Raw genomic sequence first — 12446 nt, 5'->3', positions numbered from 1 at the left:
AGCTCACGGCAAGTTTCTGTCTTGGCTCTCCTCCATAGGCTGGTCTACTAAGGGAGATGTCCTGGCACAACTGTTTGGCAGCATATCTAGATGCATCTGGTTTGCTGTATCTCCCCATACCGTTGCTGCTGTGGGATAGACTGATTCTTAACCTGAAACAATCATTATTCTAAGTAAAAATCCATTTTATGAACAGTAGCTGATTTGGGAGTTGGGGTGGAATAGCTTATACTAGAAACCATAGTCTATTTCAAGCTTAGAGATGTTATTGTTCTGCGACAGCAAGGCTGGAAACATCCCCCACGTAAGCAGGCATCTATTTTATGTTAACTCCACTGAGTTCCTTGGTAGCTTTCAATAGCTCCCCTGTTGTTAAAACAGACACTTTTCCAAGTGAAAAGCCAACTTCATTTCTCATCTCTGCCTGGCTTAACTAAATTTGCTTGTGATGTTTATTCTCTTCAAATGGGTGTGGTTCTAAGAAAAGCAGGCTTAAAACAGCCTTGAAACTCATTTCATAGCCCCTGATCTAACACTTGCTGATCTATAAATGACAACTCTAGCACCGTGTGAAAGTACTGTTAAATACTGATTTTTATCATCTAGCACACCAACATGCAACAAGGTGCAAAGAAACACTACTGCAAAGTTTTGTATTCACTGCAATATGGCACTTTCAATATTTAATATGCAGTACTGATTTTATAAATTGCACTTCGTGGTACTGCCAAGCAGGAGGAAAAGACAGAATTGAATTCTTCTTGTTGAGAGAGATGCTAAGTCTGTCTAAGTCACAGGGAAAAAAAATAGACTTTAAGACCTAAATGCATAATAAAGAATTTGGATGTGAGTTTGCCTTGAGTTTTTCTAGGAGAATCCATTTGCTATCGAGACAGCAATACTGTGGTGACATTACATAATTTTATATATTATACATTTACACAACAGGCATGAGCAGCCTCTCTATTATATATTGGGATGCTCATTGGGCAGGATAGAGCCAGCTTTCAACAGGAAAAGGGAAAAGAGCAAAAAAGGGAGGAGAGGGAAAAAGAAAACAACAAAACTTGAGATTGAACTGTCACTAACAATCACCAGATCAGAACAAGTCACAAGACTTGGTGGAGGTGCATGGTCCTTCTATCGTGTTAGCTCCCTCAAGAACTGACACAGGTCCCACTCCCATCCCAGCTGCAGGCTGGCTGCTTACTTCTTGGGCTGCCTTCAGCCATCTGACAGCAGCCCCTTCTAAACAGTGAGTAGAGGCTGGTTAGTGGGACCAAATACCTATGAACCCACAGGCCACATGGCTTGGCAGCCATCTTTGCTGTCCCCAATGGTCTGAGGAGGGTCAGGATTCACTGACAGCTCTCAGCATCAAACTCTACTCTGAGCTTATGTGATTTGCTGCAGGCAGCCCCATGCAGAGATGGGCAAGGAGCAGGTATGTGGCAAAAAGGTCCCGTGAAGGATACAGCATCTGCAGCAACTGTATGAGGAGAGTGGCTCACACTGAGGAACCTGTGGCAGGTGCTGCTGAGATCCTGCTTCTCCTCCCATGTCTGAAGGGAACCAGGCGGTTCCTCTCCTGTGCCAGAACCAGATTTTGGATAGGTTGCCTATTGGATGCTCTGATTTCCAGGAGGCCACAAAGGGATAGGCTTTCAAAGGCATTTATAATCTTGAATTGTGGAGGAGAACTAAGAACATGAGAAGGGCCTACCTATGTTACTGCCATCGTGTGGGCACACCAGGCTCAGCCCCACCGTGTGCTGGAGCTGGCACCTAACCCACAACAGACTGGGAGCTCAGCTCCTCCTGAAATCTTGGACTTGTCTGCTCTTGAAAACTCATCTGAGATACAATGCTGGGCACCTACAAAGCATCAGTTGCCTTTCCCTAAACCTGCAGACATGTAGTGCTTCTCACTGCGGAAGTGTCCTTTCCCAGCACTACTGGACACTGCAGAGCAACTCGCTCCTTCTCTGAGCTGTTGTGGGCCCACAAAACCAGAATTTCTGTCATCATGCTTGGATGTGTCTAAAACTCTGGAATCTTACCACTCTCTTTATTTTTTTCTCTGAAAGTAATGAATTCCAGGGATTAATTTTTAATCCCTTTTAATTTTCTGTCTATTAACTTTTTTCCCTTGTCTATTTATTTTTAGAGTAAATTGGAGCTGTTTAAGTTTTCAAATTGATTCACTAAAGATTTTAGGGGGGAGGAGGAAGGAAATAGATCCATGCCTGTAATTCTAGTGTTAAATACTGTTTCAAAATTAAGTACATGAGATCAGTTATTTATGAGGTATATTAAAAAATAAATAAATAAAAAAAATTCCTTCTTCCCTCAGCGCTCTGCTTTAGGCCATGTCCCTGTTTTGGGACCCAGGGGGGCTTTCAGCTCCTGGAACTGGATATGTCTGATGGCTACCCCTTTGGGTTATTTTTCCATCTAACCTCCTAGATGACTGGATTTAAAGAACAGCCACAGTACAGGCTTGACAAACCAACAGAAAGAGTGAATAGTGCACAAGCTGTAGAGGAAATTGTTCTGGCTTGAGACTATGACATCTCCCCGCGCTCCCACCGCTGGACAAAAAATTACTTAGCTTGGCAAAGCAGATAAGCACACCCACTGAGAGACCTGTGATTAAAATGTCACCTTCTGGTGAAGTCTTTAACAACACTGGCTGAGTAGTTTATTAAAAGAAAAAAACAAACAAACACCAAAGTTATATACCCTGCTTTTTTTTCAGGCCACTAGAATGACAATTGATTTTTGCTTACTTGTGCATTCAGGGCTTGAATCAGAAGGGGGAAGGAAAAAATAAAAATAAAAAATAATAAAAAAAGAAAAAGAGCATAGGAAATTACTTCCTCTGTCAGAATGCCAGCATTTTCCATCTGTAAAGCATTTTCCAAGTGACTTATCTAATTCTTGCAACATCCTGATGAGGTAGGCGTTATTTCCCTACTTTACAGACAGCAAAACTGGGCAGTCAGTGAGAAGCCACCCTGGGCAGCCACCAGGGGAGCTCAGGATGTAGAAGTTCTCCTTCCTCCTTCGCAGTTTCTTGTTTTGACTCGGTGGTGATGACCCTGGGGCTACAACAGCCCTCCTACACTTGGGAACAGGCAGAAGTAGAAAAGCCTGAGTCCTGCCTCCCCAGCACAGTCACCTTCACCACTGATGTTCATGTGGAAGCTACTGAAAGTACAAAGAAAAGCACAGTTACTTTCTGTTCCTTCCTCCAAGTCATGGTCTAATAAGGAGTCTAGGTTCCTAGAAGCCATCTAAGAACAAGATACCGGGGCTACTGACCGCACACACATGCATGCACTCACATCTCTCCAGCAATGCTAGGTCAGAAGAATATATACATAGCAGTCAATGAACTATATATATGTGTGTTAATACAATTCAGTGCATTGGGGGCAATGGCAAGTTCTGAAAAAACACTTAGATTTAAGTGACCATGAGGCCTCTCTAACCTCCTCATGAGCAAAATGTGTTGGATGTTTTTTTCTCATCTGACTCTACTTTGTATAATAAACCTTCATTCCATCACCACTACTTTTTGACTATAATACATAGGTTAAACTAGGGTACCTCATTACATTGGGATGTGCAATACACAATCAACAGAGCAGTCGTTTGAGCTGAATAATCTGAATACAAGTAAAAAGAGCAAGTGAGCTTAAACAGTAATATACTCCGATTTACAATATAAGCAGAACAAGTAAAAATATTGCTCCCCGTCTGTTCTTTTTTTTTCCCCCTCCACCACTACTGTGCCTGTAAGGTTGGCTTGATAAACTTGGATGCCCTAAAAAATAAGAACTTTGCCTCTTGGAAGCTCATAAAATGATACTAGAAAAAAGTTTTCTGACAGCTGATCCACACAGACTGCAGTCATTAGACAACTGGAACCGTTCGAACAGAGAACCCTTTCACAGAGCTGTGGAGAAATAGAAAGAAATAGCCACTTCACGTATCTCAATGCTGTTTCTGAAAATGAGGGAGGGAAAAAAAAGGCAACATATTAAGAGTCTTTGTCACTGTCCATTGAGCCATACATATCCGCCAACTTTTTAAACCGCGGCCCCCAGTCACTGAGGTAATCATAGTCCTGGTCTCCGTCTGTAGTCACCGACTCCAAGGAGCTGAGGGACTCTGCCACAGAACCATTACCTTCGTATGCGTAGGTTGCTAACGAGTCATACGGGGGGGCTGCTGGGTCTGTATCATTCTCCTTTAACCTTTGGTTAATGAAATCTCTGACATCCGTATTATCTCTGGTTGTTGCAGTCCGCCGTGGCATAAAAAGCGTTTCTGGAACAATGTCTCTGCGTAATTTATTATCATCTATGGCTTCGGGATTCCTCAGCGTGCCGATATCAAATGCCTGGGTGTCTTCCTCTCCACCACCTTCATCATTATAACTGACAATGTTGTCTCTGATGTCTTCTTTGGAAATAATCAGAGGCTCTTTTTTCCTTTGCCGTCTCAGTGCTGCAAACAACACCACTGTAACTGGAAAGAAAAACAAGGGAGAGGAAGAAAAAAGTTAATCCCCCAACTCCATTAAAACCCAGATGAAGTGCTGAGCTAGGGCTTAAATTCTAAGTTTGAAAAGATGTTTTGCAAAACTGCAAATGTGCATGTCAGGTTTTGAGACTATGCTTCTTCTGCTTGTGAGCGCTGTGAGAGATGTTGTGGCATGAGTGTGCAGCAGACAAAGGAGATGTCAAGCTGGTAAGAAGCTGAGTGGCGTCTTCTTGTCAGCAGGCCTATTTTTACCCAGAATTATATAGCAACTCTGTTGCTTGGAGAACAGAGGTAGTTCCACGAGAGCTGGGAAGGGAGAAACACCTGCACCAAAACATGTTATATATATGTTATATACCTTGAACATCTGCAATAAGACGAAACTTGTGCGAAGGACAAGACTAGTGTCTGCTGGGCTTTACAAAAGGTTAGTAAAGCTGTACTTCAAGTCCTTCCTTCTCTGGAATAGTTTAGGATATGGCATGGATTCTCAACTCACTCCAAGTCCAAGTTTATTTTATTTTATGGCATGCTTTTACAATGGATACCGTGTTTTAAAGTATATAGCTTGCCTTATAAAGTATATAACTTAAAGCCTGTGACATGTAAGATACTGCCATATGGCAATGGCTTTATTAAATCTGCCAGAGGATTATGTTTCTCAAAAGGTATTTTATACTTCTCATTCTAATGTGGGTGTATAGATATAATTTATTCAGAAGGCAGGAATTCCTTCAAAGGCCCTGGTCCAAACCTAAATAATTTTACTCAGAAATGATCCCTGGAGAAGTATGCATGGAGGGTAGGAGCTGATGTGTTCAACATTTTCTTTCTTTTAGAAGCTAATTTCAGATTTCTTAGCTGGATTCTACTTTGAGATGGTAAATGACCAAATATTTACAAATGAACAGCAGCAAGGAGCAGGGATGTATTATGCTTGGTAGTCTGAAGTCCACAGTGCCCAATATTTCATCTCTGCTGTGCAAACTTGGAGAAAAAAAAAGACAGATCTTGCTGCCTTATAGTTCTTTCAGAGCAAAGCAAAACAAATCAGAAAATGCCTAAGCTCATTGATATGAGACGATAAGGCAGATCAAAGTTATCTTTCATGTCAGCTGCATTTCTAAAACTGTATTTCTAAAATGGTGTGTGAGTCAAAGCACAGTAACAGACTTCTTACTTTTTATTTTTTTCCCAGTCCCTTCCTTGATTGTAACCCTGTTAAGAGCAATGGCAAGGACTGAGGACATCCTCAGAAAAAAAATGTTAGTCTATTGAACATTAGAGTCTCTTGACAGACAAAAATCTGCTTTTTTGTTGTCCTTGTTTGTTTGTGGGTTGTTGTTGTTGCTTGGTTTTGTTTTTTTTTTATTTGTTTTTATTGATGGGCTTCCATGGAGAAGGGCTTGTAGCTAGATGCTATCTGTGTGTGTCCTGAAGCATTACTTTTTCTCTCTTTTTGATTGCAGAGAGATTACAACACACTAGTTTGAAGTAGGGAAATATGGGAAATATGCTAATTCTTACTGTATATTTACCATAGGAACAGTGTGAGTAAGAAAGAGTATCTGTTAATAGGAATCAAATAAGTAAGGTGGAGAAACTGAAAGAGGAAGAATGGCTCAGATGGCAAAAACTTTGGGTTCATGTCCTAGTGATGATTTATTTCTGGTGTCACATAAATACCCTAGTTTGAGCGACGCTTACTTATGTGGCCGTGCTATAAGGGAGAACTCTTGTCCTTATGAACATAAGGTGATGTGTGATACTATAAAAGAGGGCTAGGAAAAGGAAACAGAGATAGCTGGAGCAAATTTTGGAGAACTTGAGAAATAGAGTCAATTTTGAATGTGCTTCTGCTATAAGCTGGTCAAAATTATCTGACAAAGCACAGGACTGATAGTTTTTACATGGAAGAGTTTCTAAAGTATTTCATTAACAACAAAAAATGTGTTATACAGAATATTCTAGCATGATACTTAATAATTATGTCACATCTCTGATACTTGGATTTTCTTACTTTGCACTGAATGTGTAGACAAAAACATCCCACCGAATGAAAATAATAAAACAAAGAGAAAGCAACTCATCATTAGATGTTATACGCTAAACAACACCTTTACATACATGTCTGTTTTTAGCAATATCTGTGGGCTCCTGATAAGCCACTAGACCTACTCAATCTGAAAATAAACCTAACACTCTACAGGCACTTTTTGTTGCTACTAAACTTTAAGATGTGGTTCAGGTCTGCCCAGAGTATTGTTTTTCACTCAGTAGTGATTGCACATGCAAACCTTGCAACCAGCCTGAAAATAGAAAATTATATAGCTGAGTTAATTGAAAATCTGCTTATGGTGCATGGTGGCGTGAGCAGTAATTGACATAAAGTGCTGCTTAGCACACAGAATCAATTATTTTCGATTGACATAAAACAGGAAATCGTTTAATGTCAGATTGATATTAATGAGCACAGTTGTATTAACTAGTGCAAGACTATCTGCAGCATTAGATTGATTTCTTTTTCTGGAAAGGAACTTGATACAAAGTGAGCTCAACACTTAAAGGCCATGATATCATGTTTTGAAAAATAAATTTAATGGCAAAATGAGGTTCAGATTGTTTTTGTAGGAATCTTTTTCTGAAGAGATGATAGCACTTATATGGGCAAGCCATGATTATATTGTTGAAGTCTGAGTGTCACTATCTGGTCTTTGAGTCATCACTGAAGGGAGAAATCGTTTGTCAACAGTAATGCTCATGGTGATGAGCATATGGTGATGAGCATGTCTGAGGAAGATACATGCGTAGTGAAAACAAGTGGAATCACTAGGGAATATCTTCTCCCCTGCTTGACCCTAGTGATATGACATTGGTCTGATTCCCTTCTTTTCTGGTCAAATGCTAATCATCCCCCTGAGGACTGACTGTGGTGTGTTGTACAGTTCTCCACAGATTAACAGATTATATCTAATGGTTGATGGACACATCTCAATTTTGCTGAACAAAAGGAGTGGAATCTCCCTGAGAGGAATGTGAGAGATGTTGCAAATTTGCCTTATTTTTCAAATAATAATAATAATAATAACAAAATCTGACCACCTGTAAATGCTGTAGCCAGAGATCTGCATGTCCTTGAGATGTTAGAATGCTTTACTAGCCACCTCATTTCAGCATCCTTTTCCAGTGGAACAGAAGCATAAGTGTGACTTGTTTGCCCCTAGGTTGGACATGGGAACATAATTGTTTAAAACTAAGTTATCTGGACCCCTTCTGAGATCAACAGGAAGAGACAGACTCGCTATGCAGAATCTGGATAGTCTCATCTACCTCAAATACCAGTAAGGGGATGGGGGATGGGATGGTCAGCTTTCTGGAGGTGCCTGTTTCTTTCCGTTGTGCAAAGGGTGTAGCCCTGCTGTCTCATCTTGCTTGGATGTGTCTAGCTTTTAGACAGCTGAGATTAGGTAGGATGTATTCCGTACACCGTATCACCAGCATCCCTCAGAGAAGGAAATACAATAATATAAATGTCAGATAAGACATGGATGCTTCTACTTTGTTCTTTTTCTAGCCTTGGTATAACCACTTGCAGCAATAGAAAATACGCCACTGACATCTGATACCGACCACTTTGATCTGAGAGTTTTACCCCCTTGTACCATTTCTTTTGAGGTGAGCCTTTTGAATTTCTTAATTGTTCTGAAAGTATTAAGGAGAGATACTTTCCATTTTTTTTGGTGTTTTTGTGTGTGTGTGTGTTTGAAATGCTCAAAACCAATTCAACCATCTAAAGAACAAAATATCTCCGAGCCACTTACCAAGTAATATAATGATACAGAGAAGAATGGCAATAAGAGCCCCAGTGCTAAGACCAGTAGGATGAATCAAGGCTTCCGCATTACAGGACAGCATCTTTCCTCGATGGTCGCAAGCACATACCCGAATAGTCACCGTTTCAGTGCTGCTCTGGATAGGGTAGTCATTGTCTGATATTACCACTGGCAAAAGGTAGGTACTCATTTCATGCCGGTTATATCTGGTTTTTCGAGTGAAAATCCCCGCTGTGTTGTCTGGAATCATAAAGCACACATTTTATCTTCACCTGAGGACTGAAAGCAAGAGTGAGATAAATAAGAAAAGTCCTTCTAGAAATTCACCTCTGTTGTCCTGGAGTGTAAAGTTTGAGCTGCTGGCTGCCTCTGGAGCTATGGAGAATGAAAACTGGTGTCCACTGTAAGAGTCATCTTTATCAACAGCGCTCAACGTTTGTATCAGCTGAAACAATAAGAACAACATTATCTTCAGTGTAAGTGGACCTTATGCTTATTTATGATTTTACTGTTCTTTTTTGTTGTTGTTTTTTTTTTTTGTTTGTTTCTTTTTGTTTTTTTCTCCTGCTTTAATGTAGCTGATGCTGCAATTGTAAGCATAACAAAAGCAATGCATGTGCTACTGATGCTGCTTTAGATCACCATGCTATTGTACTATTAGCCATATTGTACCATTAGTCAATAACATAGTGAATTTGAAAGTTGGCAGGAAAATCACATAGACTTTGAGAGCAGATTTGGGTTGATGCCACTCCAGCTGGGCAGAAAGCTTTGCATGTGACAGGCAGCAGAAATGAAAGATGAGGCAGTCCAGTCTGGCTATATATTCATCTAACCAAATCCCACGTCACTAGAATTGTTTGGCTCACTTTACCAAATTATGTGCTACTTTGAACCACTTAGTAATAGCACTGATAGAGTGAGAGTTATCTGGCAGAAAATAATTATCACACAGACAGGAACTGTAATAGTTTTTGAAGGAGACTGTGGAGGTGCCTGAATATAACAGAAAACCACAGAGGGAAAATGCATCAGAGATAACAAGGCACAGTACAGAAAACAAGTGTAAAACATAGTATCGTATTAGCTGCAAGAATACTAAGTTGTAATCAGATGCTGTGCAGCCACTGTTTAGTTTAATTTTGCCAAACTAACACTCTGATGCAATGCAAGGTGTACCTCTTGATGAGGTGGTGCAAGAGAAGTAGCAAACTCAATTCATTTTGAATATTTTCTTATTACAAGCACACAACACACCTGTTCTGCTTTTGCATTTTCACAGACAAAGGTCTCATAAAACATGGCAAACTCTGGAGCGTTGTCGTTTACATCCAAAACCTTAATGAACACTGGGACACGGCTGCTTTGTTTTGGGTTGTCTGAAATGATAAAACCAGAAAAAACAGAGATTTTATTTAGCCCAGCTACTGACCCATTGTAGAAGAAAAGGACAGATTTAGGGGCTCAGTGCCTTCTTTCCTTTCTTGAACATTATTTTCTGCTAATTCCTGGGGAAATACATTATGAGATTAATTCAGTAAAACTGGGCTGTATTATCATACTCTGATTCTGTGTTAACATTACAGCTAATATTGGGTAGGAGTTCAAGATTTGCCAGTTCCTTTGGACATTCCGAACATGATTACATATGCATGTATAATATCTGTAAAAACATAATTCCAGAATTAAATGAAATCTATTTATTATCCTTCTTGATGGGAACTATGTTCCCAGAACATACTCCTTTCCTTAACTCCGAAACAGGAAGGCTGCATATTCATGAAGAGAGATAGGGTTGCGGGTTTTTTCCTCTCCACCTATAAGAGGCAATATTCCTTTCCCTGCAAATCTCTCAGAGTTCCTTAAGCTACCATGATTACCATTACTATACATAAGTAATAACCACTGCTGTGATCACAGGCATTTTCTAATCTTCTGTGGATTGATTTGGCTAATATTCTAGAGTTGATTTTAAAATGTATCAGCTGAAGAACACCAGCACTATATAAAATCCGCAGATTCCTGTATGTAATCTTTTCTTTGGACTTAGTAGGATCAAGAGATTGAATTTGAAGAGGATATTACTGGGCATAAAGTACTGATAAAAACGTTGTTATCCTCATAGACGAAAGTGAAAATGATTGGAAGTGCAGCACATTGTGCAGACCATTCCTTTTCCTGTCGGACTACAAAGGAGACAGATCTTCATCAAAAAGATACTCAAAGTACGAAAGGAAGGAACAGGTAGCAACCTTGTCTGAGAGGCATGAAGGAAGAAACAGGTAAGACTATCAGTCAAAAGGACACATCATAGTTACCATCAGCTCCTAAATGGTACAAGACCCACCCCCGAACAAATCTATCATCACTAATCAAGAGTAAACCAAGAGACATTTCCAGAATTGATCAGTATCCCATGTCCTCCATATGATACAAAAAATGATCCAGGACAGCTCACCTAGACATACCCACTGTAGTAACTGGGAGAGTGTGGGAGTGCGAGAATGAAATCTATGAGGGAATGAGTGGGACTGAAACGACATTTATTTAAAATAAACACCCACCTCCTCCCATTCATGAGGACTCGCACTGAGTCTTGCTACATTCATTTCCAACCCATATAAATATAGTTTATTAATGCATTTTAGTCTATGATCCTAGTTTAAAAAAACAACAACAAAAAAACAACACACACAAAAAAACAAAAACAAAAACAAAAAAACAAAACAAAACAAAACCCAAAACCCACAGTGGAATAAAATATAGATCTATGAGTTTGCGTGCTTCTACAAACATTCATTATAGTAGCTTGTTGAGTTAAGCTTTAATAAAAGCCCTATTGCTGTATTTATCAAACTTTTATAAATTTGAAAACGCATTCTCCAAAATTGGCACCGTATATTCGTATTACAGAGCTCAGTCATTTGGACAAAATACTGCACTTTAAAGCTCTGCAGTCCCATTGAAGTTAATATGATTCCATTAGGCATAAAACACTTTCTAATATAAACCACAGGGCTAAATTCATTCAATGTATAAAATATCTATGTACAATATAGACTAGGCTGAATTTTATGCTAAAATACATCAATACAAAGGTTGAATTTTTATAATAGGCAGAAATCAAATTACTCATTTGACTTTGCAAGGCTACTTGCAAGACTGTTTATAAGGGCATACCTTTCTAAAAAATGCATTCAAATATATTGTCAAATGTGTTTCCATTCCTCCCCAAAATTACAGTTGTTTTCTTTCCTGCTTTTTTGATCTATTAACTACATATTTTCATTTTATTTCAAGATGCTTAAGGCCCTTACAATTTCAAATGAGAGCAGAAGGAATAGAAGCTATATAGAAACCAACATATTCAATGGACAGGGGCCTTTTCTTTGATTTCGTGGAAATACGAGTTGAAATATGTTTATACACCATAAAAACCTTTTTGTCTTCTTTCAAATTATTTTTTGCAAAGGAATTGGAGTAATTTGTGTGTGTGCGTGTGTTATCCTTTAATTACTACTGAGCTCCTTCTCCAAAGAAAAGGTTCCACCATATGAAACACACAGCTCTGCTTAAAATCTCTCTCTATAGTAGTATGTTTCATGTTTACCTGTCAGCTGCTAAACATGTATTTTTCTGATTGCTGCTCCAATGTCCTACCAACATTGATTTACCTTTAAGTGTTAAGTAAAGGATATTTATTTTAAAACACCCTCAGAACTGTCTCTGGTGAGCTGTGATTCTGCAGCTGTGAGACAGGAGTGCTGTGTACTGAGCTTCATTATCAGTTTGCTTCAGACTGTGGCAGTTGTAGCGATCCTGTGTTTCATGAGGTAATTGTTTGCAACATTCAGAGCATAATTCTCAGGACTGCTGAGCAACTCCAGCTCACACAAATACAAACAGGAGAACGTTAAAAAAATGCAGCTATCTACACTTGCTGATGATTTTAGAAAATTCAAGGCAAAACAACTGTATTTCCATTTGTTTTTTACCATAAACAAACTTGTTATGACTTAAGTCATAAACACCCTGAGAGGTGTTTATGACTTAAGTACTACT

At 39.3% G+C, this 12446-nt stretch overlaps 1 protein-coding gene across 1 annotated transcript in view; it reads right to left on the bottom strand.

Moving 5' to 3' along the window:
• Window positions 1-658: 658 nt before the first annotated feature.
• Window positions 659-12446, bottom strand: part of LOC140247595 (cadherin-6) — a 104098-nt gene continuing 92310 nt past the window's right edge. The window contains exons 9-12 of the mRNA XM_072327251.1: window positions 9642-9763; window positions 8712-8829; window positions 8373-8624; window positions 659-4536 (exon numbers count right to left, since the gene is read on the bottom strand). Coding sequence (XP_072183352.1) covers window positions 4046-4536; window positions 8373-8624; window positions 8712-8829; window positions 9642-9763 — 983 coding nt within the window. The 3' untranslated portion in view covers window positions 659-4045. The remainder of the gene's footprint in view (window positions 4537-8372; window positions 8625-8711; window positions 8830-9641; window positions 9764-12446) is intronic.

This window comes from Excalfactoria chinensis, chromosome 2, assembly GCF_039878825.1.
Source record: "Excalfactoria chinensis isolate bCotChi1 chromosome 2, bCotChi1.hap2, whole genome shotgun sequence".
NCBI lineage: Eukaryota > Metazoa > Chordata > Aves > Galliformes > Phasianidae > Excalfactoria > Excalfactoria chinensis.
Note: the sequence above shows the minus strand (reverse complement) of the source record. Positions and strands in the feature narration are given on the sequence as shown.